The 27716-nt window shown below is 43.9% G+C and overlaps 1 protein-coding gene across 1 annotated transcript in view; it reads right to left on the bottom strand.

Moving 5' to 3' along the window:
* The window catches only part of LOC126161630 (farnesol dehydrogenase-like), a 42220-nt gene that overhangs the window by 3180 nt on the left and 11324 nt on the right, over positions 1-27716 (bottom strand). The window contains exons 3-5 of the mRNA XM_049917589.1: positions 17903-18032; positions 12041-12170; positions 1899-2045 (exon numbers count right to left, since the gene is read on the bottom strand). Coding sequence (XP_049773546.1) covers positions 1899-2045; positions 12041-12170; positions 17903-18032 — 407 coding nt within the window. The remainder of the gene's footprint in view (positions 1-1898; positions 2046-12040; positions 12171-17902; positions 18033-27716) is intronic.

Here is a 27716-nt window from a genome sequence, read left to right as displayed (position 1 = left end):
ATCCACCTTTCGCAGCAATGCAGGCTGCTATTCTCCCATGGAGACGATCGTAGAGATGCTGGATGTAGTCCTGTGGAACGGCTTGCCATGCCATTTCCACCTGGCGCCTCAGTTGGACCAGCATTCGTGCTGGACGTGCAGACCGCGTGAGACGACGCTTCATCCAGTCCCAAACATGCTCAATGGGGGACAGATCCGGAGATCTTGCTGGCCAGGGTAGTTGACTTACACCTTCTAGAGCACGTTGGGTGGCACGGGATACATGCGGACGTGCATTGTCCTGTTGGAACAGCAAGTTCCCTTGCCGGTCTAGCAATGGTAGAACGATGGGTTCGATGACGGTTTGGATCTACCGTGCACTATTCAGTGTCCCCTCGACGATCACCAGTGGTGTACGGCCAGTGTAGGAGATCGCTCCCCACACGATGATGCCGGGTGTTGGCCCTGTGTGCCTCGGTCGTATGCAGTCCTGATTGTGGCGCTCACCTGCACGGCGCCAAACACGTATACGACCATCATTGGCACCAAGGCAGAAGCGACTCTCATCGCTGAAGACGACACGTCTCCATTCGTCCCTCCATTCACGCCTGTCGCGACACCACTGGAGGCGGGCTGCACGATGTTGGGGCGTGAGCGGAAGACGGCCTAACGGTGTGCGGGACCGTAGCCCAGCTTCATGGAGACGGTTGCGAATGGTCCTCGCCGATACCCCAGGAGCAACAGTGTCCCTAATTTGCTGGGAAGTGGCGGTGCGGTCCCCTATGGCACTGCGTAGGATCCTACGGTCTTGGCGTGCATCCGTGCGTCGCTGCGGTCCGGTCCCAGGTCGACGGGCACGTGCACCTTCCGCCGACCACTGGCGACAACATCGATGTACTGTGGAGACCTCACGCCCCACGTGTTGAGCAACTCGGCAGTACGTCCACCCGGCCTCCCGCATGCCCACTATACGCCCTCTCTCAAAGTCCGTCAACTGCACATACGGTTCACGTCCACGCTGTCGCGGCATGCTACCAGTGTTAAAGACTGCGATGGAGCTCCGTATGCCACGGCAAACTGGCTGACACTGACGGCGGCGGTGCACAAATGCTGCGCAGCTAGCGCCATTCGACAGCCAACACCGCGGTTCCTGGTGTGTCCGCTGTGCCGTGCGTGTGATCATTGCTTGTACAGCCCTCTCGCAGTGTCCGGAGCAAGTATGGTGGGTCTGACACACCGGTGTCAATGTGTTCTTTTTTCCATTTCCAGGAGTGTATATATATACAGGAGTGCTACTCTATACTGTATTGCGGGTTTACTGGTATAAATTATTTTGCGAATCGTTGCCTAAGATCTACAAGCTGTCTCAAGGTTGGTTTTGCATATCGGTATTTCGGTTGCTTTGGGAGGATTTTACAACTATCATATATTATTTGTAGTTCACTGTAGCTGCGTAAGTTTACATATTGTCATTAAGTCATCTGGACATACTGAGTGGAGCTGTGGACGCTAGAAAATGGAGTGCCAAGTGGAGAAATCGGAACATTTCCGACATATTCTTCTCGTTTGATTTCAAAAGAGTGTGACGGCAGTGGAGGCAATCACAAACATTTGCGCCGTATGTGGAGACTATGCCACTCGACAGAGCACGGCAAGAAAATGGTTTACCCATTTAAGGAGGATCATTTCGACGTTAGTGACTCTCTACGTTCAGCAAGACCTTTTGGTTTAAACGCATTAATCGACAATGATCCACGACATTGTACTCGAGAACTGCCAAACGCGATGATGAAACAAAGCTTCCCGTAATGGTATTATAAGTCTACTAGCAGATGTTTCTTCACGATTCATAGCGTCCCAAATGGAAGAGAAAAAGTACCCGAAACCTAAAGTAAAGCTCAAGGGCTGCACAATCTTACCTGTACTCGTGGGTGCTGGGACAGCATGTAGACAACGGCTTCCGCAACATCCTCAGAGTGCAGATAGGGTATAGTGTCGAAAATACTGGGTGGTATCGACGTCATGTTGGACAGAAACTCAGTCTTCACAGCTCCCGGAGAAACTTCCTGTTGAAGAAGAATGTATTTTTGGTCTAAATAATTAGTGTGAAAAAAGACAGTATAACTACAAACCAAAAAGTTAAAGTAGCTATTTTCCAGTAAACAACACTTAAGTATTATTGTCAGTCGAGGTTGCACGTCGACGTAACATCGACGCTTGTAATATTCAAGGCCTCAGACAATTGTTACTACAGAAAGGGGAGTTCAGTTTACCGCATAGTTGATCCAAGTATTCCATCAAATCCACCATAATCTACTTCTATATCTACATCTGTACACCGCAAACAACCTTATGGTTTGTGACAAAGGATACTTTTGGTACCATTTTCGTTTCTACCCTTCCCTGATAAATTCGCGAATGGTGCATTGGAAGACAGGCTCCCGGTAACCCTCCACTGGGCTCTAATTTCTCTGCACTTCCTGTCGTGGTCATTGCCAGAGATTTATGTGGAATAATACTTCACATGCTTTCCGTCCGAAATGTTACGGGGCTGATTTTATTCCGAAAGTAGAAGCAACGTCAGCGCATTAACTGCGGCGTCATCTTCAACTAACAACTTTAAACAACAGACACATTAGACAAATTAGTTGTGAGCAGGCGATGTTAAGTAGCGGACAGATTGGAGTATTGTGTCTATGGTGTTGTGTCACAAATAGTAATGAAGCAACATCTCCAAATCAAGTACATGTAAGACGTTTTCCAGAACTGAAGAAGAGAAAGGTATTTATAAGGTTTGTCCCACGCGCTGTGACGTCCAAACCAAAACAAAAGGCCGCGATTTGATTGCAATGTAAAACGCTGACAACATTTTTTCTGAAAAAATCATTACGGGTGACAGAACTTGGTGTTGTCAATACGAACCTACCGCGAAACGACAGAGTGCAGAAATTCACAGGAACGGTCGACGCTTTGACGGCGTAACCGACATTTAAGTCAGTGTGTCGGGTGAACAGAACAACATCCCTAACAAGGATTTTTCTAGTATATTTACATGGTATGCTGCCATAGTCCCACCGGAAACCTTTTCACATGAATCACCTGCGTACAGATGACAGCTTCGTCAATGCACTGAGCTTTAATCCCTTGTGTACAGCATACTACCGTCATCTGTATACATGTGCAAATCGCTATTCCATCACTTTTGTCGACTCGCCATATTTCACCCTTTCAACTATATTTAGGCGCCACTGAAGAAGAAGTCAGATACAAGTGCTTCTGTGCGTAGACATGTAAATATTTTCAGCTTTTTCTTGCAAAGAGTTTCAGATCTTGCAGTTACAGAAATTCAGAGCGTTACAACCCGCCACAGCACGTGACTTGGTTAGTATCAAATGGCGAGCACCACAGGTAACTCGACCCGATCTTGGTATTGAGCAGCTATGTAGAGCAGAGAGTTCCTGAACCCGGGTCTGGGGTGCACGGCCTGCCCTGTGTAGCGGTGAGCTCTGGCCACGCTTCGTCACCCACTGTGCAGCGTGACGGTGGACACTTGGCTGACATCCATTATTAAAGAAAAGCCGCACAGCCTCACATTGTGATGTTTGCTGGTGTGGACGGAAGCAGACGTTACTGGCAACCTCAGTGCCTCCGTGGACCTTGCTGTACACCTGCTGCTTTAGGCTTGATCAGGTACTAGTGATCCTGGATGAGTCGAATTGTTTATAATTGGAGCCAGTGTTAATTTTCAGAAAAACACTCTTAATTACTGGGTGGACCGCTTGGCGGTACTACGACTAAACCCAGAAAAATATTATGATGAACTCCGTACGCTACAGAAAATGCAGATTATCTTTACCACTAAAGAATGATAAAGCCCTCAACTTCAAAAATATTACCTCCGTCTATAGACTAAATTCACAACTACACTACCTGACAAAATAAGTAAAGCACCCAGAAGGAGATGAGAAAATAGAACGAAACTTCGTAGGTTGAGAGGATATGTGACATAATTTAACTGATTTTAGTATCGAATCCCATTTAGGAAGAAACCTTGCAGTAGGAACGCCACTTATCAGTATGACTTTGCACCTCTGCTGGCTTGGATACACGCATTGATTCGGTTGGAAGGATCCATATGTAGTAAGGATCCTGCAGCAGTACTCCAGAACAGGACGCTATACGCATTTTATTGATAAAACACAGTCACTGGTTGGTTTCCCACACAACGTTTTTTTAATGTTACCCATTTAAGTTGTTCGTAACTGTAATCCCTAGATATTTTAGTTGTGCGGAGAATCTTTAAATTTGTGTTATTTATCATGTAATCGAAATTTAACTGAGTTTTTTTTAGCAATGATTTGGAGGACCTCTCACTGTTTGTTGTGAGTGGTCAACTGCCGCTTTTCCCAGTTAATCTTTTATACAGATTAAGAATAGGGCCTAAGACGCTTCTTTAGCTGACCACAGATATCACTCCGAACTTTGATCTTTATGACAGGATATCACGAATGTACTCGCGTAATTGCCGGCCGGAGTGGCCGAGCGGTTCTAGGCGCTACAGTCTGGAACCGCGCGACCGCTACGGTCGCAGGTTCGAATCCTGCCTCGGGCATGGATGTGTGTGATGTTCTTAGGTTAGTTAGGTTTAAGTAGTTCTAAGTTCTAGGGGACTGATGACCTCAGAAGTTAAGTCCCATAGTGCTCAGAGCCATCTGAACCATACTCGCGTAACTGAGATGATAGTGCACAGGCATAAAATTTGACGGAAGTCGCTTATGAGAAACGGTCCCAAAAGACTTTTGGAAGTCTAGAAATTTGGACTGACGAGAGATCGATGCCCATAACGCAGTGAATAAAGAGCCAGACATGTTTCACGAGAAAGTTATTTCCTGAATCCGTCCTTGTTACACGTGAACAGGCGGATTTCTTTGGTAATTTCGTAATGTTTGAATGTTATATGATCCAGAATCCTAATACGGATTGATGTCAATAATACAGGTCTATAATTCAGCGGATTTCTTTTATTTTTCTACTTATGTATTAGCAACTTCCCACTCTTCGGGATTTTTCGTCTAGTGAGATGTTCTACATCATTGCTAAAATTGGAGCTACACTCCTGGAAATTGAAATAAGAACACCGTGAATTCATTGTCCCAGGAAGGGGAAACTTTATTGACACATTCCTGGGGTCACATACATCACATGATCACACTGACAGAACCACAGGCACATAGACACAGGCAACAGAGCATGCACAATGTCGGCACTAGTACAGTGTATATCCACTTTTCGCAGCAATGCAGGCTGCTATTGTCCCATGGAGACGATCGTAGAGATGCTGGATGTAGTCCTGTGGAACGGCTTGCCATGCCATTTCATCCCGCGCATCAGTTGGACCAGCGTTCGTGCTGGACGGGCAGACCGCGTGAGACGACGCTTCATCCAGTCCCAAACATGCTCAATGGGGGACAGATCCGGAGATCTTGCTGGCCAGGTTAGTTGACTTACACCTTCTAGAGCACGTTGGGTGGCACGGGATACATGCGGACGTGCATTGTCCTGTTGGAACAGCAAGTTCCCTTGCCGGTCTAGGAATGGTAGAACGATGGGTTCGATGACGGTTTGGATGTACCGTGCACTATTCAGTGTCCCCTCGACGATCACCAGTGGTGTACGGCCAGTGTAGGAGATCGCTCCCCACACCATGATGCCGGGTGTTGGCCCTGTGTGCCTCGGTCGTATGCAGTCCTGATTGTGGCGCTCACCTGCACGGCGCCAAACACGCATACGACCATCATTGGCACCAAGGCAGAAGCGACTCTCATCGCTGAAGACGACACGTCTCCATTCGTCCCTCCATTCACGCCTGTCGCGACACCACTGGAGGCGGGCTGCACGATGTTGGGGCGTGAGCGGAAGACGGCCTAACGGTGTGCGGGACCGTAGCCCAGCTTCATGGAGACGGTTGCGAATGGTCCTCGCCGATACCCCAGGAGCAACAGTGTCCCTAATTTGCTGGGAAGTGGCGGTGCGGTCCCCTACGGCACTGCGTAGGATCCTACGGTCTTGGCGTGCATCCGTGCGTCGCTGCGGTCCGGCCCAGGTCGACAGGCACGTGCACCTTCCGCCGACCACTGGCGACAACATCGATGTACTGTGGAGACCTCACGCCCCACGTGTTGAGCAATTCGGCGGTACGTCCACCCGGCCTCCCGCATGCCCACTATACGCCCTCGCTCGAAGTCCGTCAACTGCACATACGGTTCACGTCCACGCTGTCGCGGCATGCTACCAGTGTTAAAGACTGCGATGGAGCTCCGTATGCCACGGCAAACTGGCTGACACTGACGGCGGCGGTGCACAAATGCTGCGCAGCTAGCGCCAATCGACGGCCAACACCGCGGTTCCTGGTGTGTCCGCTGTGCCGTGCGTGTGATCATTGCTTGTACAGCCCTCTCGCAGTGTCCGGAGCAAGTATGGTGGGTCTGACACACCGCTGTCAATGTGTTCTTTTTTCCATTTCCAGGAGTGTATATCATCAGATAACCCTGAGGGGACCCTAATTGCTATACAACAAGGAACGTAAGGTTTCCCTTTATTAACTGACTGAAGTTGCTCCACTTCTGCAATATTTATACATCATTTCTGGCTAAAGGATTTCGGAGAACTGTGTTTAGTAGCTGCACTTCAGTGCTTTGTCATCGGTAACGTACAATGAGGCACTAATCGTGCCTTGCATTGGTCTACTCTAAATACGGTCAGAACCCCTTTGGATTTTCTGCCAGATATCGAGACAGTTTTTTGTGGAATCTACTGCAATCACCTCACAACTCGACACTAAGTTTCGAGAATCTGTAAACTATAACCAATCTTAGGGATAATGCATTGTTTTAAATGTAGCTTTTGTTTTTTATTTGTTTGTGCAGCAGTGTTCTGACCTTTTTTCTGTTAACTTGGGGATCTGTTCGGTTTTTATTAATTTACTTGGTATAAGACTCTCAATTCCCGACATCACCACTGGTCGGAATTTGAAGCACACGGAAGGAACGGCGAGTTTCTCTTAGGAAGGCATCAAGCAAATTTTATCTGCACTTTTAACAAATATACAGGGGGTGGACAAAAATATGGTAATACAGGAAGAAATGTATGCCTGTAGATAAATGCAAATGCCACCAAAGTCTGCAGGTGTGCTGTTGTATTTGAACGCAAATGGCGCCTGTGAAATGTCCTCAACACGTTGCGGATTAAAGTCGTCGTTACAGTAGTGTTCTTTGTAGTTGTGAGTGCATTATGTTGGAGCTAAGTGAATTGAAACTTGGGCAAATGGTTGGTGCTGGTGTAGTGCGTACTTAGTTAAGCAAGGCAGCCGGAGTGTTTGGTGTTTTAAGAGGCACCATAACGAAGATTTTTATAGCTCAAACAGGGAAAGCGGAAAAACATCATCTGCTAAGTCACAGACCCGAACTTTTCGACTCTGTAAGTGCAGAACAGGGGATCAGTGATCATAAGGCCGTTGCAGCATCCCTGAATATGGAAGTTAATAGGAATATAAAAAAAGGGCGGAAGGTTTATCTGTTTAGCAAGAGTAATAGAAGGCAGATTTCAGACTACCTAACAGATCAAAACGAAAACTTCTGTTCTGACACTGACAATGTTGAATGTTTATGGAAAAAGTTCAAGGCAATCGTAAAATTCGTTTTAGACAGGTACGTGCCGAGTAAAACTGTGAGGGACGGGAAAAACCCACCGTGGTACAACAACAAAGTTAGGAAACTACTGCGAAAGCAAAGAGAGCTTCACTCCAAGTTTAAACGCAGCCAAAACCTCTCAGACAAACAGAAGCTAAACGATGTCAAAGTTAGCGTAAGGAGGGCTATGCGTGAAGCGTTCAGTGAATTCGAAAGTAAATTTCTATGTACCGACTTGACAGAAAATCCTAGGAAGTTCTGGTCTTACGTTAAATCAGTAAGTGGCTCGAAACAGCTTATCCAGACACTCCGGGATGATGATGGCATTGAAACAGAGGATGACAAGCGTAAAGCTGAAATACTAAACACCTTTTTCCAAAGCTGTTTCACAGAGGAAGACCGCACTGCAGTTCCTTCTCTAAATCCTCGCACAAACGAAAAAATGGCTGACATCGAAATAAGTGTCCAAGGAATAGAAAAGCAACTGGAATCACTCAACAGAGGAAAGTCCACTGGACCTGACGGGATACCAATTCGATTCTACACAGAGTACGCGAAAGAACTTGCCCCCCTTCTAACAGCCGTGTACCGCAAGTTTCTAGAGGAACGGAAGGTTCCAAATGATTGGAAAAGAGCACAGGTAGTCCCAGTCTTCAAGAAGGGTCGTCGAGCAGATGCGCAAAACTATAGACCTATATCTCTGACGTCGATCTGTTGTAGAATTTTAGAACATGTTTTTTGCTCGAATATCATGTCGTTTTTGGAAACTCAGAATCTACTATGTAGGAATCAACATGGATTCCAGAAACAGCGATCGTGTGAGACCCAACTCGCTTTATTTGTTCATGAGACCCAGAAAATATTAGATACAGGCTCCCAGGTAGATGCTATTTTCCTTGACTTCCGGAAGGCGTTCGATACAGTTCCGCACTGTCGCCTGATAAACAAAGTAAGAGCCTACGGAATATCAGACCAGAAGAGTTTTTAGCAAACAGAACACAGCATGTTATTATCAACGGAGAGACGTCTACAGACGTTAAAGTAACCTCTGGTGTGCCACAGGGGAGTGTTATGGGACCATTGCTTTTCACAATATATATAAATGACCTAGTAGATAGTGTCGGAAGTTCCATGCGGCTTTTCGCGGATGATGCTGTAGTATACAGAGAAGTTGCAGCATTAGAAAATTGTAGCGAAATGCAGGAAGATCTGCAGCGGATAGGCACTTGGTGCAGGGAGTGGCAACTGACCCTTAACATAGACAAATGTAATGTATTGCGAATACATAGAAAGAAGGATCCTTTATTGTATGATTATATGATAGCGGAACAAACACTGGTAGCAGTTACTTCTGTAAAATATCTGGGAGTATGCATGCGGAACGATTTGAAGTGGAATGATCATATAAAATTAATTGTTGGTAAGGCGGGTACCAGGTTGAGATTCATTGGGAGAGTCCTTAGAAAATGTAGTCCATCAACAAAGGAGGTGGCTTACAAAACACTCGTTCGACCTATACTTGAGTATTGCTCATCAGTGTGGGATCCGTACCAGATCGGGTTGACGGAGGAGATAGAGAAGATTCAAAGAAGAGCGGCGCGTTTCGTCACAGGGTTATTTGGTAACCGTGATAGCGTTACGGAGATGTTTAACAAACTCAAGTGGCAGACTCTGCAAGAGAGGCGCTCTGCATCGCGGTTTAGCTTGCTGTCCAGGTTTCGAGAGGGTGCTTTTCTGGATGAGGTATCGAATATATTGCTTCCCCCTACTTACACCTCCCGAGGAGATCACGAAAGTAAAATTAGAGAGATTAGAGCGCGCACAGAGGCCTTCAGACAGTCGTTCTTCCCGCGAACCATGCGCGACTGGAACAGGAAAGGGAGGTAATGACAGTGGCACGTAAAGTGCCCTCCGCCACACACCGTTGGGTGGCTTGCGAAGTGTAAATGTAGATGTAGATGTAGATGCGGACGAAAGTACGTGTTGAGTGATAGTGACACACCGTCATTGGAAAAGACTGTGACGAAAAATAAGAGGTCGACAGCTGTGAAACTTAATGTCGCACTTGCTAACCCTGTCAGCACCAAAACAACACTAAGGCAACTGCACAAGCTGGGAATTGCGGGCGAAATGGAATTCCAAAATTACTGATCAGTGACGCAAATGCCCATAAGAGGAAAACGTGGTGGCGAAGCCACTATAGAGCAGTGGCAGAAAATCACTTGCTCGAGAGAGTCTCGTTGCAATCTATTTCGAACTTCTGGCCGAGATTATGTCCCACGAGTGAAACCTGGCGGGGATTTGATGATTTGGGCAGCCGTATTGCAGTATTCCGTGAGCCCCATGGGTGCTCTGCAAGGGCCGCATACTGTCACGAATTATGTGCTCATTTTGGCTTACGAGTTCGATCCTATGGTGCAGTGCTTGTTCTGCAGTGTTTATGCTGGATTCCAAGACGAGACGGCCCCTGTTCAAACAACTTGCATCGTCCAGGACTGATTTCGTAAGAATTATGATGGGTTGCCACATTTCCCTGGCCACCACAGTCAGCAGATCTCAGTGTTATTAAGCCTTTGTCGTCTAATTTGGAGAGACGGTGCGTGGTCGTAATCCACCTTCATCATCACTGCTTGAGTTTGCCACTGTTTCGCACGAAGCATGATATCAGACTGCCTTGAAAAACACAGAGGACCTGTATTTATCCTTTCCGAGACGACTGGAAGCTGTTCTGAATGTCAATGGTAATGTGCTTTTGGTGTTTCCATACTTGTGTCCATCCCGTGTATTTTGATTTTTTGTGGATTTCCATGTTGCGGTATTCAACCTCGCTGCAACGAAGCTTTCTGTTTACTCAGTAATCCAAAAATTGTTCAAATGGCTCTGAGCACTATGGGACTTAACTGCTGTGGTCATCAGTCCCCAAGAACTTAGAACTACTTAAACCTAACTAACCTAAGGACATCACACACATCCATGCCCGATGCAGGATTCTAACCTGCCACCGTAGTGGTTACGCGGTTCCAGACTGTAGCGCCTAGAACCGCACGGCCACTCCGGCCGGCTTACTCAGTAATGTTTGGCACTAAGAGGTCGTGTATGTTATCGCAACTATTTCCACTCGAAGTGGATACCTTATCGCTGAAAATATTTTTCAGTGAAAGGTTTTGCCACATTTTCGGACGATGTTTTCTGCCTATCAAGACTTTAAACATGTATTTTCACCAACACATCGAGGGCAAATTGAAGTCTCCATCTACTATAATTGTAGGAAGCGGGTACATCTTCGAAACGAGACTCCAATTTATCTCGAACCTTCCAGCAAGTATCTGAATCGCATTGACGGTAAAATGAACAAATTATTAATTAATTTATTTATACTATTATAACAAGTGGAAGAAAGTACTTGTTTTAGTTCCACTCTGGAAAATTGCTCCTAACAGCCCAAACACTCCGCTACCAACTGAATTTCAAAATGGTTCATATGGCTCTGAGCACTATCGGACTTAACTGCTGAGGTCATCAGTCCCCTAGAACTTAGAACTACTTAAACCTAACTAACCTAAAGACATCACACACATCCATTCCCCAGGCAGGATTCGAACCTGCGAGCGTAGCGGTCGCGCGGTTCCAAACTGTAGCGCCTAGAACCGCTCGGCCACTTCGGCCGGCCAACTGAATTTAATCTATCTGGTCTGTACATAGTTAGGTTCTCTGCTTCAACTTATCTCCTACTTCAGTACCGCTACCTTAAAGATGTCTGCTTCAGTGCTCTGCTTCTTTCGCAACAGAGCTATGATTATTTTCAACTAAAATGCCGATGCTAGATATAAATGTTTCAAATGGCTCTGAGCACTATGCGACTTAACTTCTGAGGTCATCAGTCGCCTAGAACTTCGAACTAATTAAACCTAACTAACCTAAGGACATAACACACATCCATGCCCGAGACAGGATTCGAACCTGCGACCGTAGCGGTCGCTCGGCTCCAGACTGTAGCGCCTAGAACCGGACGGCCACCGTGGCCGGCGATGCTAGATATACCTTCGCACTTGGACCTGCTCCCTATGATACTGTACCCTTCCTTGAACTGAGCTTGTAACCTAAAGTATTGCCCAGTGTTTCTTTCAAAATACCTCATCAACACCATCACGTTTGCAATTAACAAGCGTGGGTATGTATAAACAGTTGACATTACTGCAGCACTTTTGCATAAAGTAAAATTTGACACTCGGAGAATAAATTATTTGCCAAAAAATTCCGATCATTCTTTATAGCCTCGACTGCATCAAAAATTTGTGATGCTAAGTAACTTCCCCTGTGACAAGCTGCGCTCAGATGTCACTGCCGTGTGCTGTTTGGGACTGTGGACTCACCCCAACGCGGATCTTGCTCTTCTTGGCGACCAGGTCCTTCCGCAGTCCTTCCAGCAACGTCTTGACGGCGTGCTTGCTCGCCGTGTACATCGCTGCGGAGCTGCTGGCTGGCGGCACGTGTCCCACCACGCTGTGTACACAAAGAGAAGACAGGAAAACTTACTAATTGACATTTAGCTTTCAATGACCGTGCAAGTGCCCCTGGCCGAACGGCCAAAAGCAAACAAAAATCAGTATTACATTTTTCTGGCGTTCTGTTAAATCTGTATGAGTCATATCTACTTACCTCACACCATATTTTGTCCGTTTTCGCGACATTCAGTTGTCACCAGACATTAGTCTAATAAACTGAAAGCCATTTCGTGACCATATAAGTAATATTTTTCATAACGACACAAATGTATTTCCTGTTTAATGTTGCTGTCTGTCATGTTCTATCAAGCACCGACTGAAAATTCAGTTAATGTAAGAAAACGAAAATAATTTTAAATCGCCGACATGTGGTCCGTCGGACAAATCACTGAGTATACAGTACACTGTAACAGACGATTGTGACCAGAATTTTCACAGTTGTACATGAGAGATCAAGACTTAACATTTGCTTGCAACAACATACGTTCACACATGCAGTACGCATGTCATATTTCCCGAAATACAGGTTCCTGTACTATCGCAGCCTCTTCCATTTTACGTTCTACAAGAGCAAATAGGGCGTTTCGCTGGGGTAACTAAAACGAAGCAGAATGGAGAGTGTGCTCTCTTGACGAGGTCGACATGTGGACATGCAGACTTATTTTCATTGAATAAGTTACAGTAATGTAATGTCAAAAGCTGCAGTTACCAGTGTTATTGATGTGCGGTTGTCACATGCAAACATAACAACACCGTACCTAGCAATTACGCCGGTTGAATGGCACAAACAAGCGTCGGTGTAGAAACTTTTAAAAACGCGATATCTAATAAACGACCCGCACTAGAAAGTTTCAACAAACACCACCAACATTCTGATTTACCCTACTTTTAGTCTGTTAATATGAACAGGAATCGATCCATTTTTAAAAAGTGTATGTCTGCCCAAGGAACACACTTTCTAAGTATTGCTTTATCTGTTTATTGGCTAACAATGCGAGATACCGACTACCAACCGGCTGTGTGAAAACCGAATAGCAATAGCAATTTCCATTTGCGCAATATTTGCGGTGTCAGTTTATATGATTCGCCCAGTATATTTCAAGTATCTGTTAAGTTTTAACTAAATAATACGTCATTCATGACGTTTGTAACAACAGTTCAAAGAAGTTCTGTGAGCTCTTGTCGGGTGCGCCGATCTGTATGGGGCCTTGCGTTGTCATGGAGAAGGAGAAGTTCGTTTACTTTTTTGTGGCGACGAATACGCTGTTGTTTCTTCATTTTCATAAAGGTGGCACAATACACTTCTCAGGTGATCGTGGCACAGTGAGGGAGGACGAGTGCGTCAACCTTACCAGCAGAGAAGTCCCGTTGAGCAGCAATGTGTTTAATTGCAATCCGTCGATCACTTCGAATGGGAGTGTCTGACATTGCAGGATCGAAATCCGTTGATAGGTGTCATCTGAGTATTAATCGATTGTACAATAACGTCATATATTTGCTCTCGAGCTGTTACATGTGAGTGAACAGCGATGTTGTTAGCGGATCGCAGGGTTAGGTTATCTTTGGTTTGCCCGTAGGCGCAGTAGCAGATAGTGGTTAGGTGTGATAACAGTATGGAAGCAGTTGTAGTGTTGTTTCAGACGTAAAGTATCAATTGATCGATGTTTTTAATTAAGATGATTATGTAATGTAATTGATCTCAGAAGGAAGAAGTGTAATTTTTTGAAGTCGCACTTTTATTATTGCAGCACCATTTTCCACCTACATTTCTTTCACAGTATTTAATTGATCATGTTTTTTTTTTTTCAAAAGTAGAAAAGGAAGCAAGTGTGTTCCGAAAACTCTTCGATTTGCATCTAACAGGGAACTCATTGCACCTTACGAGTGTCTCTGTGTAGATACAGTAATATGCAGCTTTAGCATAGCGGCGCTAGACGAAGCGGTACTGCAACGCGTTATCCAGATTTGCGAGGAATAGAGGTAAGGACTAAATATTTTGATTTCTTTTATTCAGTCAGGGCCAACTTATGTCATTCAGTGACAGTTAAATTTTTCTGTTGTGTATCAGTTTTTTCTGGGATCTAGGATCAGTTTTGCAAAACTAATTATCGTAGGTTTTATGTCAAAGTTCATTATTCAGGCCATTTATACTATTCAAAATTCTTGCAGTCAAAATATTCAGTTTACCAGTATTAAATGCTTACCTTCTCATTACGACAGTTCAGTTTTCTACAACAGTTGATTATTACTTATGCACAGCTGTTATTATTCAAAATAGAGTACGTGAGTGATATTTCCATTATTTAAAGCGAACTTTCATCGTGTAAGGCCGCCCGGCATGCGTGATATCGGAGGGGATTGCACGATCTTATTGCGATGATGACTGGCGCCTCGCCCCAAGACCCACCGTGATTTCGTTCACTGATAGGCCTCCGTAAACATTCTGCAACGCCTTTGAATACCGGCGATGCTCTGGCGTTCCACGTAAAGAAACTCAAACACAGCACTCTACTTGGCACGCGCCTCTGTACCGACGCCATTTTCAAAGTTATGTATAGCTCCGCCACATAGGGAAACTTCATGAAATTATATGAATATTCCACACGATGTCTCACAACAAATTCCGGATTTTTTCAAGGAAGTTGGCCGAGAAAGGAATGTGTTGCATTACTTATGAACACATCTCGTGTAACTTGTTGAAATCTGTAAAGAATCTTCAGAATAAAATTGTAAACAAGTGCCAGCACTTACAACGGATGACTCAAAAATATTTTTAATTTTAATACTTATGTATTTATGAAGGCCAAGAAGAAAGAAATGAAGGTAAGAGTTTCACATGCCGTCGACATCGAGGTCACGACAGAAGGAGCACAAGCTCTGCCTGTTTCAAGGAGTGGAAGGAAATCGGCTGCGTCCTTTCAAAGGGATCACCCCGGAATTTGCCAGGAGCTATTCAGGCCAAGAGTCGTAGCACTCAAATAGCAAGCTCAACAGAATGCCTCTAGAATCAACAAACAACATTCTCAGACGCTTGAAGTAAGACGTATTAGCAGATTAATACGCAGAAGTCTCTGAAGGATCATGTGCTAAATACCAAAATTGAAACCTGGTCAAATGAAACAAAATCACATCGATTTCTTGTTAAGAAAACAATTACACTGATCTGAATTCGCTGTAAATGGGTAAGAATGCAGAAACGGATGAGTCTACAAAACGAAATGGCCATAATTGAAGTGAAAAATGAAGAGCGGAACATAAAGGAGGATATGAAGCGATGTAGCAGCTTACCGAAACCCTTACTAACTTTCAGACCGAAGGCGCAATGCAGGAAGTGAAATCAGTCTTCGCAACAGATACAAAAGTAATAGGAAGACAGATAGCAATAGGGACGTCCCCACTTTCAATTATTTTTATATCTAGAGGTGAGGAAGAATTAGTAAACCTGTTTGAACGGAATCGATAGGCTGCCTGTATGCTATTCCCAGGTCCAGAAATACGCAAGACTCATCGTAAGCTACGCAGGCACACAGTACTACGCGAAATTTCTAAGAATGGAACCATGATTGCTGATTTTGGAAATATCTGAAGTGGCAGTAGTATCCATGTTCTCATGGTGCCTTTTTTCCCTTGAAGATATGGATTGTACATACTGCTGTCTCTTGCGAATTCATTTATTCACAATCGGTTTCGATCAATCATCATCTTCACAGAGAGAAATATTCTGACAACTTCACATGCCATACATGCTATTTAACCAGAAAAGATGCCAAAGCTGACTTCTAAACTTCAGAGAAATATACCACCATGAAGTACCTTTTTCTTATGTTTGAAAGTCAGGTGTGGCGTCTTTTCTGGTTAAATAGCATGTGTGACGTTCAGCTGTCACAAGATTTTTCCACTGTGAAGATGATCACTGATCGAAACAGGTTGTGAATAAATATATTTGTAATACAGAACAGTGTGTACCACGCATTTCTCCAAGGATATCAACGCTGTTGACAGTTGCTCGAAAAAATTTTGATACTCCTTTTTTGTCTATCTGCACTTCGCGTATAGTGAACTCCAAGTTTAAACTAACTTTTCATCCTTCATACATCGTTCCTGAGGCTACGCTACGATGAATCGTACTCTTTACGGGACTTTAATAGGTGAATAGTACATTTAATGTTATATTTTACTCTTATGACGGCAACGTGAAATAGGAAAAGAAGGAAGAGAATGGTGTATTGTGTCTCGCCATAGCCTGTTTCATGAAACTCTGAGAACGAGGTCAATATTAAAAGTATGTAGAAGAATGTTGCACTCACGAGAAGAACAGACAAGTGCTACAGCCTAATTTCCCAGAAACTTTGCTCGGTGGAATAGGAACAAAATAAGCGAATACGTGTCTCGGGCTACCTGCACATACTCTACAGTTTCTGAGAAAACGATCGTCAAAGTTTTCGATGTAATTTCAATTGCTTTTAGCGCGCGACTGGTGGCATCGCAGCTTCTCACTTTTGCGTCCCGTGATTGAAACCCGATCATTGTTTTTATTTATTTTATTTTACTTTATTTTAGTTTTTCATTTATCTACCCATGCCTAAGCCTGCAGCAGGTCACTACACGATATTCCTTATCAAGTTAGGCAACAGAAGGGCGTTATATTAATTGTAAAATTACTACTTGGTTTCACAATAAGTGTCCTACTTTTATTACCTAATATTTGCCGGCCGCGGTGGCCGAGCGGTTCTGGGCACATCAGTCCGAAACGACGCGACTGCTACGATCGCAGGTTCGAATCCTCCCTCGGGCATGGATGTGTGTGATGTCGTTAGGTTAGTTAGGTTTAAGTAGTTCTAAGTTCTAGGCGACTGATGACCTCTTATATCAATTCTTACGTTTTATTGTTATGTTTATTCTTCACAAAGGTCTGGTGCGGTCCTCGGATGACACTGAACATAGAAATATTCGAAGCATGGAAATTCCGAACATCACGAGGATCGCGCAAAAGCATGCTTGTCATAGCAACATTTCTTCATATGAATGTCACTCAGGAAAGAAACGTGGTTAACACTGTTGAAGATTTTATGCACTGGCAATAATTTCGCGACAAACCATGCATAACGGTTCATCTTTGCGAAAACTGGTCCTTCCAATCGATTAAGAAATGCACTACAGGAATTTCAACGAAAACATTTTCAAAAACTTTTTACATTAATTTTTGTTTTCCTTTTTAAATTCATTCTCCAGGCTTACTATTAGTAGACGAATAAGGACATCATTCGTGTAGTAATCTTCTATGGACATGGGTAAATAAATGAATAACAAAATTAAAAATAATAATCGAGTTTTCGAACACGAGGCGCAAAAAAGTGAATCCGCAACGCTGGTCAATGTGCCATCGCTGTGATTGGACTGTTTCCCCACAAAAATGCGCCTTAATTACACTGAAAACTTTGACCGTCGTTTTCTCAGAAACTATCAAATATGTAGTGATAACCTGCGACACGTATTAACTGTTTTCCCCTCTCTTCCACTGAGCGAAGTTTCTGGGAAATCGGGTTATGGCATTTAACGTGTTCTGCACGTCCGTAAGACAGAGTAAGACGATAACATTACTGGGAATACAAATGAGATTATAATTCCAAATGAAGTATTAAATATGAGTGGTCTCCTGAAGTAGATGAGCAGGCTACAGTACAACAACCAGTGGGCTGACAAGTAGATAAGAGACCTATTCCTCCGTACCTGCTGATGTGGATGACGAAGCCGTCGTCGACACCCCTGCTCAGCATGTCCTGCACGGCCTCCCTGGTGCAGATGCTCAGACCCAGCACGTTCACGTCCAGGATGCGCTTCCAGTTTTCCGTCTTGCCAGCTGTTCAAATAGAAACAAGAGCTTTTCAGTAGAGGAACATCGGCAACATAGACTTAAACTGATCAGCCAAAAAATTATGACCACTAACCACCGCGACGCTGGATGCAGCCTGGTGGTGTTGCGGGCACGTGACGCGGTAACAAAGGTATGGAAAAGGAGCAGACACGGACGGGGGATGACCCCAGCGAAGCTATGGGCTACAAATGGGGATATTCATTCAGATAAACGACTTTGACAAAGGGCAGATTATTATCATGCAGAGTCTGTGAACAAATATCTCTAAAACGCCGAAGCTGGTCGTATGTTCATGTGCTACTGTCGTGAGAAACTACGGAAAGCGGTAGAAGGACGGTGAAACTACCACTAGGCACTAAATGTTTACACGTCCACGATTCTTCACAGAACTTGGGGTTCGGAGGCTCGTCTAGCCCGTAAGGTAAGACAGATGGTGATCTGTGCCGCCTCTCTACCGTAAGAGCACAATGCTGATTCACTCACAAGTGTTTAGGAGCGCACCATTCAACGTACATTGTTGCACATCGAGCTCCGCAGCAGACCACACCTACGTATTCACACGTTGACCCAACGATATCGTCAATTACGATTGCATTGAGCACAGGACCATCGGGATTCGACCGTCGAAACCTGTTAGCTCTTGAAGTGAATCACATTTTCGTTACACTTGGTCGATAGTCGTGTCCACGAATGACGTCATCGAACTGAACAGCAGCTCGAAACGTGCAGCGCTTGACGGACGCAGGCTTGTGGAAGCAATATTCTGCTGTGGGAGATTCTCCTGCGCTTGCATGAGACCCATGGTATTATGGAAGATACGCTGACAGTTGCGAATCACCCGCGTCCCTTCATGCTTGATGACTTCCACGACCACGATGTTACCTTTCAGCAGTATAATTTTCCGTGTCTCGGAGCCACCACCGTGCTACAGTGGTTTGAGGAGCATTATCGTGAATTTGCACTGATGTCTCGGCGACAAAGTTCGCCTGACTTAAATCCTGTACACCCCATAGGGGACGCTATCGAGCGCCATTATCGCGTACGCGAATTACGCTAGAGCTACCTATGCGTAGACATCTAATGCCTAATATTTCCCGAAATTTACCGTCAGACTGTCGGATCCCTGATATGCAGAATCAGTGGTGTATTTTGTTCCAAAGACTGACAAAAAAGCTATTATGCAGGTGGTCATAAAGTTCTGGATCTTCAGTGTACACTTGTGTGGCAAACTTAAGGAGATTCAAATGGCTCTGAGCACTATGGGACTTAACATCTATGGTCATCAGTCCCCTAGAACTTAGAACTACTTAAACCTAACTAACCTAAGGACAGCACACAACACCCAGCCATCACGAGGCAGAGAAAATCCCTGACCCCGCCGGGAATCGAACCCGGGAACCCGGGCGTGGGAAGCGAGAACGCTACCGCACGACCACGAGATGCGGGCAAACTTAAGGAGGAAAGTACTTTTCGCATAATGTGTCACTGCCAAGTAACACAGCTCGATTGAAACTTGAACTATACATATAAGGAACTGCTACAATATAGCACAGAAGGTAAGTGAAACAAATAAGCAATGAGACGAACAGATATGACGCTATTATTCAAAAACATCAGTTACACTGAAGTTAGGACGATTCATGATGGTCCGCTTGATATTACAAAAGGGCAGGACAAGATTTTTAATAGCGTGTGTGATCACCGCGGACAGAAATGCATGCTCTGCAACATGCTCAAATGCTGGCCACAGGTCTGGTAAGGAGCTCTTGTGGTAGAGTGCTCCATTCCGACATCAGGGCAGTTGACAGTAGTTGGATGTTCGCTGGCGCCTGTTGCAATTGCAATTGCAGCACGTCTTCCCGCAGCATCCCACACGTTCCCAAAGGGATTTGAGTCGGGCGAACGGACAGACCAGTCCATTTGCTGAATATCATCTCGTTTCAAGAGCTCATTCACCCGCGCTTTATGGGTCGGTCCCTCATTGTAATCCATAAAAATTTGGCACACGAGAATAGGACTCACGCACGGAGGATTCCATACAAACTCGATGACGTATGTAGACAGCTCATCCATTTCGGGAATCTAGGATTTCGACTATTTTTGGCTGTTATCGACGTCGATACTGGCAAGATATCGGTCCAACGGATTCGAAGATTTCCAGAATAACTTAATTTAATGTGTAAAATCCAATAACAAATGATAGAAGAAATATTTTTCGTGTGATACAATTATAAATATAATTATAATAGTTTCCTGATTTTTTACTTTAATTGTACTGTGAAACATTTCTTCTTGCCAAATTTCATAATTGTACATCAAGGGGAGGTACCCAACAGGTTTTAATGAGTGAATTTGCGGGTATCAAATTATGTGACATAAACGGCCGAATCTTTCGACTGAATTGACTTAGGAGCGTAATATTTTTAAACCACCAAAGGACCATAGACCTCAGTATCTGACATAAGTCAGTTTGACGTGTCTCCCAGTTCCTGAGATAAAGGGGTCTTAACCGAAGGATAGACATCCAGACAGTCGGATAGCAAATGAAATTTTTTTTCGTGTGATATAATTACAAATCAACAATATTTGGAATTTTTCCTTTGGTTGTGGTGTGAAGCCTTGCTTATTGCCAAATGTCATGATTCTAGGTCAACGGGAAGTGGCCTGTATGTTTAGACGAATGCTTTGCGAATGTCAAAATGGCGATATAAATGGTTGCTTGTTTTAATTGCATTGATTTAGATGCTTCACTTTTATGCATCAAAAAAGGACACATGCCATAATATATGTATGTATGTATGTATGTATACAGGGTGTTACAAAAAGGTGCGGCCAAACTTTCAGGAAACATTCCTCACACACAAAGAAAGAAGATATGTTATGTGGAAATGTGTCCGGAAACGCTTACTTTCCATGTTAGAGCTCATTTTATTACTTCTCTTCAAATCACACTAATCATGGAATGGAAACACACAGCAACAGAACGTACCAGCGTGACTTCAAACACTTTGTTACAGGAAATGTTCAAAATGTCCTCCGTTAGCGAGGAAACATGCAGCCACCCTCCGTTGCATGGAATCCCTGATGCGCTGATGCAGCCCTGGAGAATGGCGTATTGTATCACAGCCGTCCACAATAGGATCACGAAGAGTCTCTACATTTGGTACCGGGGTTGCGTAGACAAGAGCTTTCAAATGCCCCCATAAATGAAAGTCAAGAGGGTTGAGGTCAGGAGAGTGTGGAGGCCATGGAATTGGTCCGCCTCTACCAATCCATCGGTCACCGAATCTGTTGTTGAGAAGCGTACGAACACTTCGACTGAAATGTGCAGGAGCTCCATCGTGCATGAACCACATGTTGTGTCGTACTTGTAAAGGCACATGTTCTAGCAGCACAGATAAAGTATCCCGTATGAAATCATGACGGTGAATCGAGGAAGTACAATACATACTGACGAAACTAAAATTAGCTCTAACATGGAAATTAAGCGTTTCCGGACACATGTCCACATAACATCTTTTCTTTATTTGTGTGTGAGGAATGTTTCCTGAAAGTTTGGCCGTACGTTTTTTTTACACCCTGTATATTATACCAGGGACCTAGAAACGACGGAGAGGCTTCGTCCCGCCGTAGCCCTCAGTGGTTCACAACCCAACAACAGGTCACAGCAGTCCATCCATCCCACCGCCGCCCCACACCGAACCCAGGGTTTTTGTGCGGTTCGGCTTCGACCCCCAGTGTACTCCCCCCCCCCCCCTTTCCAGGAACGTCTTATACCAGACGAGAGTCGAGCGTAACCCCAAATGTTTGCGTTGTAGAATAATTATGGTGTGCTGCGCATACGTGGAACCGGTGTTTGCGCGGAATGAGGGGAACTAGCCCGCATTCGCCGGGGTAGATGGAAAACCGCCTGAAGAACAAAGGACCTCGACACTATTCCACCGGGCGGATTAGTGCCGGGGACCGGCATGCGTTCCCACTCGGGAAGCAGCGCGTTAGACTGCGCGGCTAGCTGGGCGAGCTCCCATAATGTGTGACATAAATTTCGGCATGACACATCTGCCCATTGCTGAGAAAAAGGCTTTGAACCGTCTGGCAGACAGGGAAGCGGGCAGAATGAAAGACAGACAGCAAAGTGATCCCATTAGGATTCCGTTTTTCCAAATGAGGTACGGAAGCCTAAAAATAAATTAGGGCCGAGTGCGTCCCTAAAAAGACGCATACGGGGAAGTTGTAGTCACAATAATGTTGACTGTCGAGTGTAGTGTGTTCAAAGACTTGAATGGCAATGCGCCTCTGCGACGTTATTCCTCTTCACCCCATAACACCTGGAGCAGCAGGACGGTCATGTCTGACAGTAGAGATGGGCAAAACTGTTCTTTTCAGAGATTGGATAAGAACAGTTCACTCCCTGAAATGAATTAGCTCTTTTTCATGACTCACCACTCATTTACAATAGAAAATAAATGGAAGGCACATTGCCCTTTAAACTTGGTTTATTCCAGTACTATACCTTTATTTTGATCCTATTTGATCCTATTTTGAAGTAACACAGATAATGAGTAAGAATTTTGTATTGTTTATTGAAATTTCCACGATATGACAAAGTTTTTGATTATTGATTTATTTTGCACTATCGTGGTTTTTTGGGTGATCGGAAAACGTTGTAACTTGAGATTTACATTAACAATATATTTGGCTTTAATGTATTAAAATTTCATTAACCTCATACAAATACATCGCAAGACATATATTTTTAAAGTGAACGTTTCCTTCCGAAGACGCCACAAATCGCAAAATCCGTACCAGAATAAAAAGAAATATAAATTTGACTGTAAAACGAAAGTGCTGCATATAGCCTTACGCAGAATAAAACAAGGAAAATATTGGTGTATCACATTTTGCGATACATTTATCGGTTCGCTCGTAATTAAAGCGTAAATTCGAGTGTCCATAATAAAAATCCTATAGTAAGAGGAGTCATCAGGAACCTAATCTAATCAGTTTAAACAAATAAAAATAAAATAAAAACAATTGATGTATACATAACATAATAATGTAATATACATAGCGGTATTACTACGAAGAACAATATCCAGTAGAGACGGACTCCGATGCAGAGGCGCTGAGTCGAGTAGGTCGAGCCGCGAGCTGTATTACTGCGTGAGCTGAGACCGCAGAGACCAGCCGTGACACCTGAGTTGCTTTGCTCGACGCTCTGGCTAGAGTCGAGACGGTGGGGCGAGCGTTGAGCGGGCGAGTTCCGAGGGTGGGGGTAGCGGTGAACTCACCCGCTCCGAGACAAATCGTTCGTTCCCTTGCGAGCAGGTTTTTGCAAGTAGTTCCTATGTTATCCGCTAGGTGGCTCTGTCCTGTTGCTCGCATTAACTGCCCAGAGGGCAGGACGTGCGACTGAAACGATCGCCGACAGAGAGCGATGCGAAGTTACGCTGCGCCAGACACTGCAGGCGGCAGACGACGCACGGAGACAGCACGGCATATGTGAAACACAAAATCCAATGGGGCACTGCACAATGCAGGCAGACAAGGTAGAAGCAGGGCAGAGGCCGGCGCTGGCTGTGTTGTGTGGCGTGCACTGTGCTCTGACCAGTAGAGGCGCTGCTGATATGCTCCGTCTCTCTCTCTCTCTCTCTCTCTTTCTCTCTCTCTCTCTCTCTGCCGTGGGAAACGTTTGGAGCTACCGTTCTTTTTTTCTGAATCACTGATTGTTCACTCCTTTGAAAGATTGAACTCTATGAATTAGTTCAAGAGCGGATCCCCCATCTCTATTTGACAGTGGTCCGGATTGTATTACGCGTTCCCATCTCCCACGTTAAGAGGGTACATCCAGAATTACTATCCAGAATGTGTTCCTCAGAATATGTTACTCAGAATATTGTCCTTGTTGGTCCATTCCCTATGCGCTTGGAACCGCTGCAAACGGCGCCGCCGGTGTGCGAGTGTTAACGGAGCACAATGTCACGATCGTCAGAGAAAGAGACCACGACCGGCAAGTACCTCAGGGGAGTGCGAGATCGTGTGCCTTTTAAAGTTACGCGTATGTAGGCTAGCTAATTGGCCACCCAGTACTGGTACGAGGTAAGATCAAGAGTGCCATGGCAGTTCCAGCTTGGTGACCGGCATGGCAGAATCCAGGTAAAAAGACGAGCAGCGTCGGCAGAAATGGATAAATCCAAAAGCTGGTAATTTCAGCTGCTCTTACTTGCATACCCGTTGTGCAGGAGGTGCATCAACAACGGCGGAGAGGCAGACAAGCTGCAAGATGGCATCTTACAGTTCTCTGAGAATCTCTAATAACTTACTGCCAAGTACAGAAGCAAATCCGAATACATTTGTGATCTCAGAAAAGTGAGGCACATCCAGTTAGATAGTATTTTTCAATGTCTTTAAAACTACAGAAGTTAATGTTTCACAGTGACCAAACATTTTCATAATGAACCTCTGAATTACTAACTGTTAATCTCTTAAACGTAGTATTCTCCGCAATTACACAGAATATGAATACCATGAATATCTCATATCTTGACGTACTTGTGTAGTTATTTAATGAGCAGTTTACCTTTTTGCTGGTAACTTTATTTAAATGTTGCTTCCAAGTGTTATCAAAAGATTTGCTAATTTAGAAGTGGTGAATCGCATGTGTTAGTGGATACCACATGTGAATAGAGAACCAAGAGACGCTCCTGTCAAGAAGTCGTAAATAATTGGTTAAAAAAATGATAAATCTTTGTCGTTCAACGTGAGTAGACTTGCGCAAGAATGATATTTATTTATGAACAAACCTTTATTTGGAAATACTGTGAATGGTCTGAGTGTGACCGAATATTTATTAAATTCTTTATTTAAATATTGCTCTAATATATTAGTTTAGTCCAGTAAGTGGTCAAGTTGAATCAAATCATTTCCGTACAGCTTAAGAACGATGTACAGTATTTTTGGTGGAGGATGGTCTTCAGCCAATGGAAAAGCAGACAGTAGCAGAAAATAGGAACAAGAGAAACTTCTGTCAAGAAGGAATAAATAACTGTTATATAAATATTTAATGACAATTCATTGTCATTTAACGTGAGCACACTTGTACAAAAATACTAGCTTAGTTATTTATGAACAAACCTATATTTGTGATTTTGCGAATGAACTGAGTGTGGCGAAATATTTAAAAGCTAAGCTTTTTTATTTAAATATTGTTATAATATATTACTTTAGTCTGGGAAGTGGTCAGGCTGAGTCAGATCATGCATGCAGAACTTAAAAACTATATATTTTGGTAGGGATATCCTTCAGACAATGGTAACATGGACAGCAGCAGAACGCTAATGGAGTGAAATAGAGACTGGGACTTTTCGAATGAAGAGCTCAAGGGAGCGATTCTGGGCACTTGGAAGTTCGTTATGAAAGAAGGCAGACCTGCTTATGATAGTGGGTGATATCTGATTCAGTAGGTGACATTCTGGGCGGTGAATGGCGGCTAAAATACTCTAACGTTTGCAGAGACTTTATACTGTACTTCGAGAGGTCTTCTTCTCCCTAACTTTTTCCGCTTCTGTTACAGAACTGAGGACAGACACAGTATAAATTTCTACTTGCCATCTCGAATGTCTTAATTGATAAATCATCATGTTGAGCTATGAACTGTTTTTAGCCGGTGAATGTTTCGTGTACTGTGATTACGAAATGGACTTAGTTTTCACGTATTTTCGATGACTACTTTAATTTGTGACTTTACTACCATTTTCGTAATGCTTAAAATAACTTTACTGTATTTGATAAGGATATTTTATGTTCTTATTTTAACTGCATATTGTAGGACCACTTATTTAAGATGTCCTTCCTCGAATAAACATTGTTCAACATAATTCGCTTTTGCAGACGCCAGTTACAGATGTTGAAATGGAACCCTTATTACAAAATTATTCATTTAACATTTATTTTGTTTTTACGTGTATTTTATTAAATCGCAATTTAGCCAATGCATAGACTCTGACTGGTGGATCACAGCTACAGGTTGTAATATGCAGCGAATTAGCTGCGTCGCAAGAAAGCAGACGTGCGCGGCTCGAACCTATGACTACTTTTTTTTATTATTTTTTTAACAGACCTGTGCATACCTAAAGTGCGAGTAATAGTAGGTAAAGACGCAATTGGTTTCCCCCTATCGGATGATGTTTAGAAGAGCAACTACACCCGCAGTGACCGTTAGGTACCACCGCACCTTGTTGTCCTCTTAACTGTGATCGCAGCTGCACGCCCCGTTTGACGTTGGTCCTTTCTTGCCTGTTACACAATTCCGCGGCCATCTGCTGGTGTAGTTAACCGTAGACCAATTCCTCTCTTTCAGGCAGCACTGCTTGATTTTTGGAACGCTCGCCACGCACGTGAGACACTGCCGTGAGTAATGCCATATTTCTGGGCAACACTCACCAGACTTCGCCCATCTTCCAGTTCCCCTATGATTCTTCCACCTGTTAAGATACCCATAGGATACTGGATTGTAAGGTCTACCCAGGAGCAGATACAGACTTAGCACACAATTTAGTAGTATGAAGAGTAGGCTGACGTTTAAGAGATCAGTCACGAAGAATCAATACGCAATGAAGTGGGATACGAAAGTACTAAGAAATGAGAAGGTACGCCTGAAGCTCTTTTACGCTATAGCTACTGCGATAAGAAATAGCACAGTAGGCAGTGCAGTTGAATAGGCAATTACAGAAGCTGGAAGAAACAAAATATTTACAAAGAAGGTAAGTGTGAAGAAACCATGGGTAACAGAAGAAATACTTCAGTTAATAGACGAAAGACGGAATTAAAAAAACGTTCAGAGAAGTTCCGAAATACAGAAATACTAGTCACTCAGGAATGAAATAAATCGGAAGTGCAGGGAAGCTAGGGCGAAATCTGTGCTTGAAAAACGTTAAGAAATCGAAAAAGAAATGACTGTCGAAAGGACGAATACGGAAATGTCAAAAGAACATTCGGTAAAATTAAAAGCAAGGGTGACAACATTAATAATGCAATGCGAATTCCGGCGTGAAATGCAGAGCAAGTAGGTGGAAAGAGTATACCTAAAGCCTATATGATGGGGAAGACTTTGATGATGTGATGGAAGAAACAGGAATCGATATTTAAGAGACAGGGGATCCAGAACCAGAATGACAATTTAAAAGAGCTTAGGAAGACTTAAGATCAAATAAGGCAGAGTGGATAGATAATAATTCATCAGAAGTTTTGAAATCGCCGAGGGAAGTGGCAATAAAACGGCTATTCACATTGGTTTATAGAATGTGTGAGTCCTGCGATATATCATCTGACTTTCGGAAAAACATCATCCACACAATGATGCCGAAGATTACAAGAGCTGACAAGTGCGAGAATTGTCGCACAATCAGCTTAACAACTAATGCTTCCAAGCTGCTGACAAGAATAACATACGGAAGACTCGAAAAGAAAATTGACAGTGTGTTAGACAACGATCAGTTTGGCTTTAGGAATGATAAAGGCACCAGAGACAGTTCTGAGGTTGCAGTTGATAATCAAAGCAAGATTAAATAAAAATCAAGACACGTTTATTGGATCTGTCGACCTGGAAAGATCGTTCGACAATATTAAAAGGAGGAAGACGTCCGAATTTCTAAAAAAAAAAAATTCACA

This window comes from Schistocerca cancellata, chromosome 2 (assembly GCF_023864275.1).
Source record: "Schistocerca cancellata isolate TAMUIC-IGC-003103 chromosome 2, iqSchCanc2.1, whole genome shotgun sequence".
NCBI classification, from domain to species: Eukaryota; Metazoa; Arthropoda; class Insecta; order Orthoptera; family Acrididae; genus Schistocerca; species Schistocerca cancellata.
The sequence above is the reverse complement of the archived record's forward strand: the minus strand, read 5'-3'. Positions and strand labels throughout refer to the sequence as shown.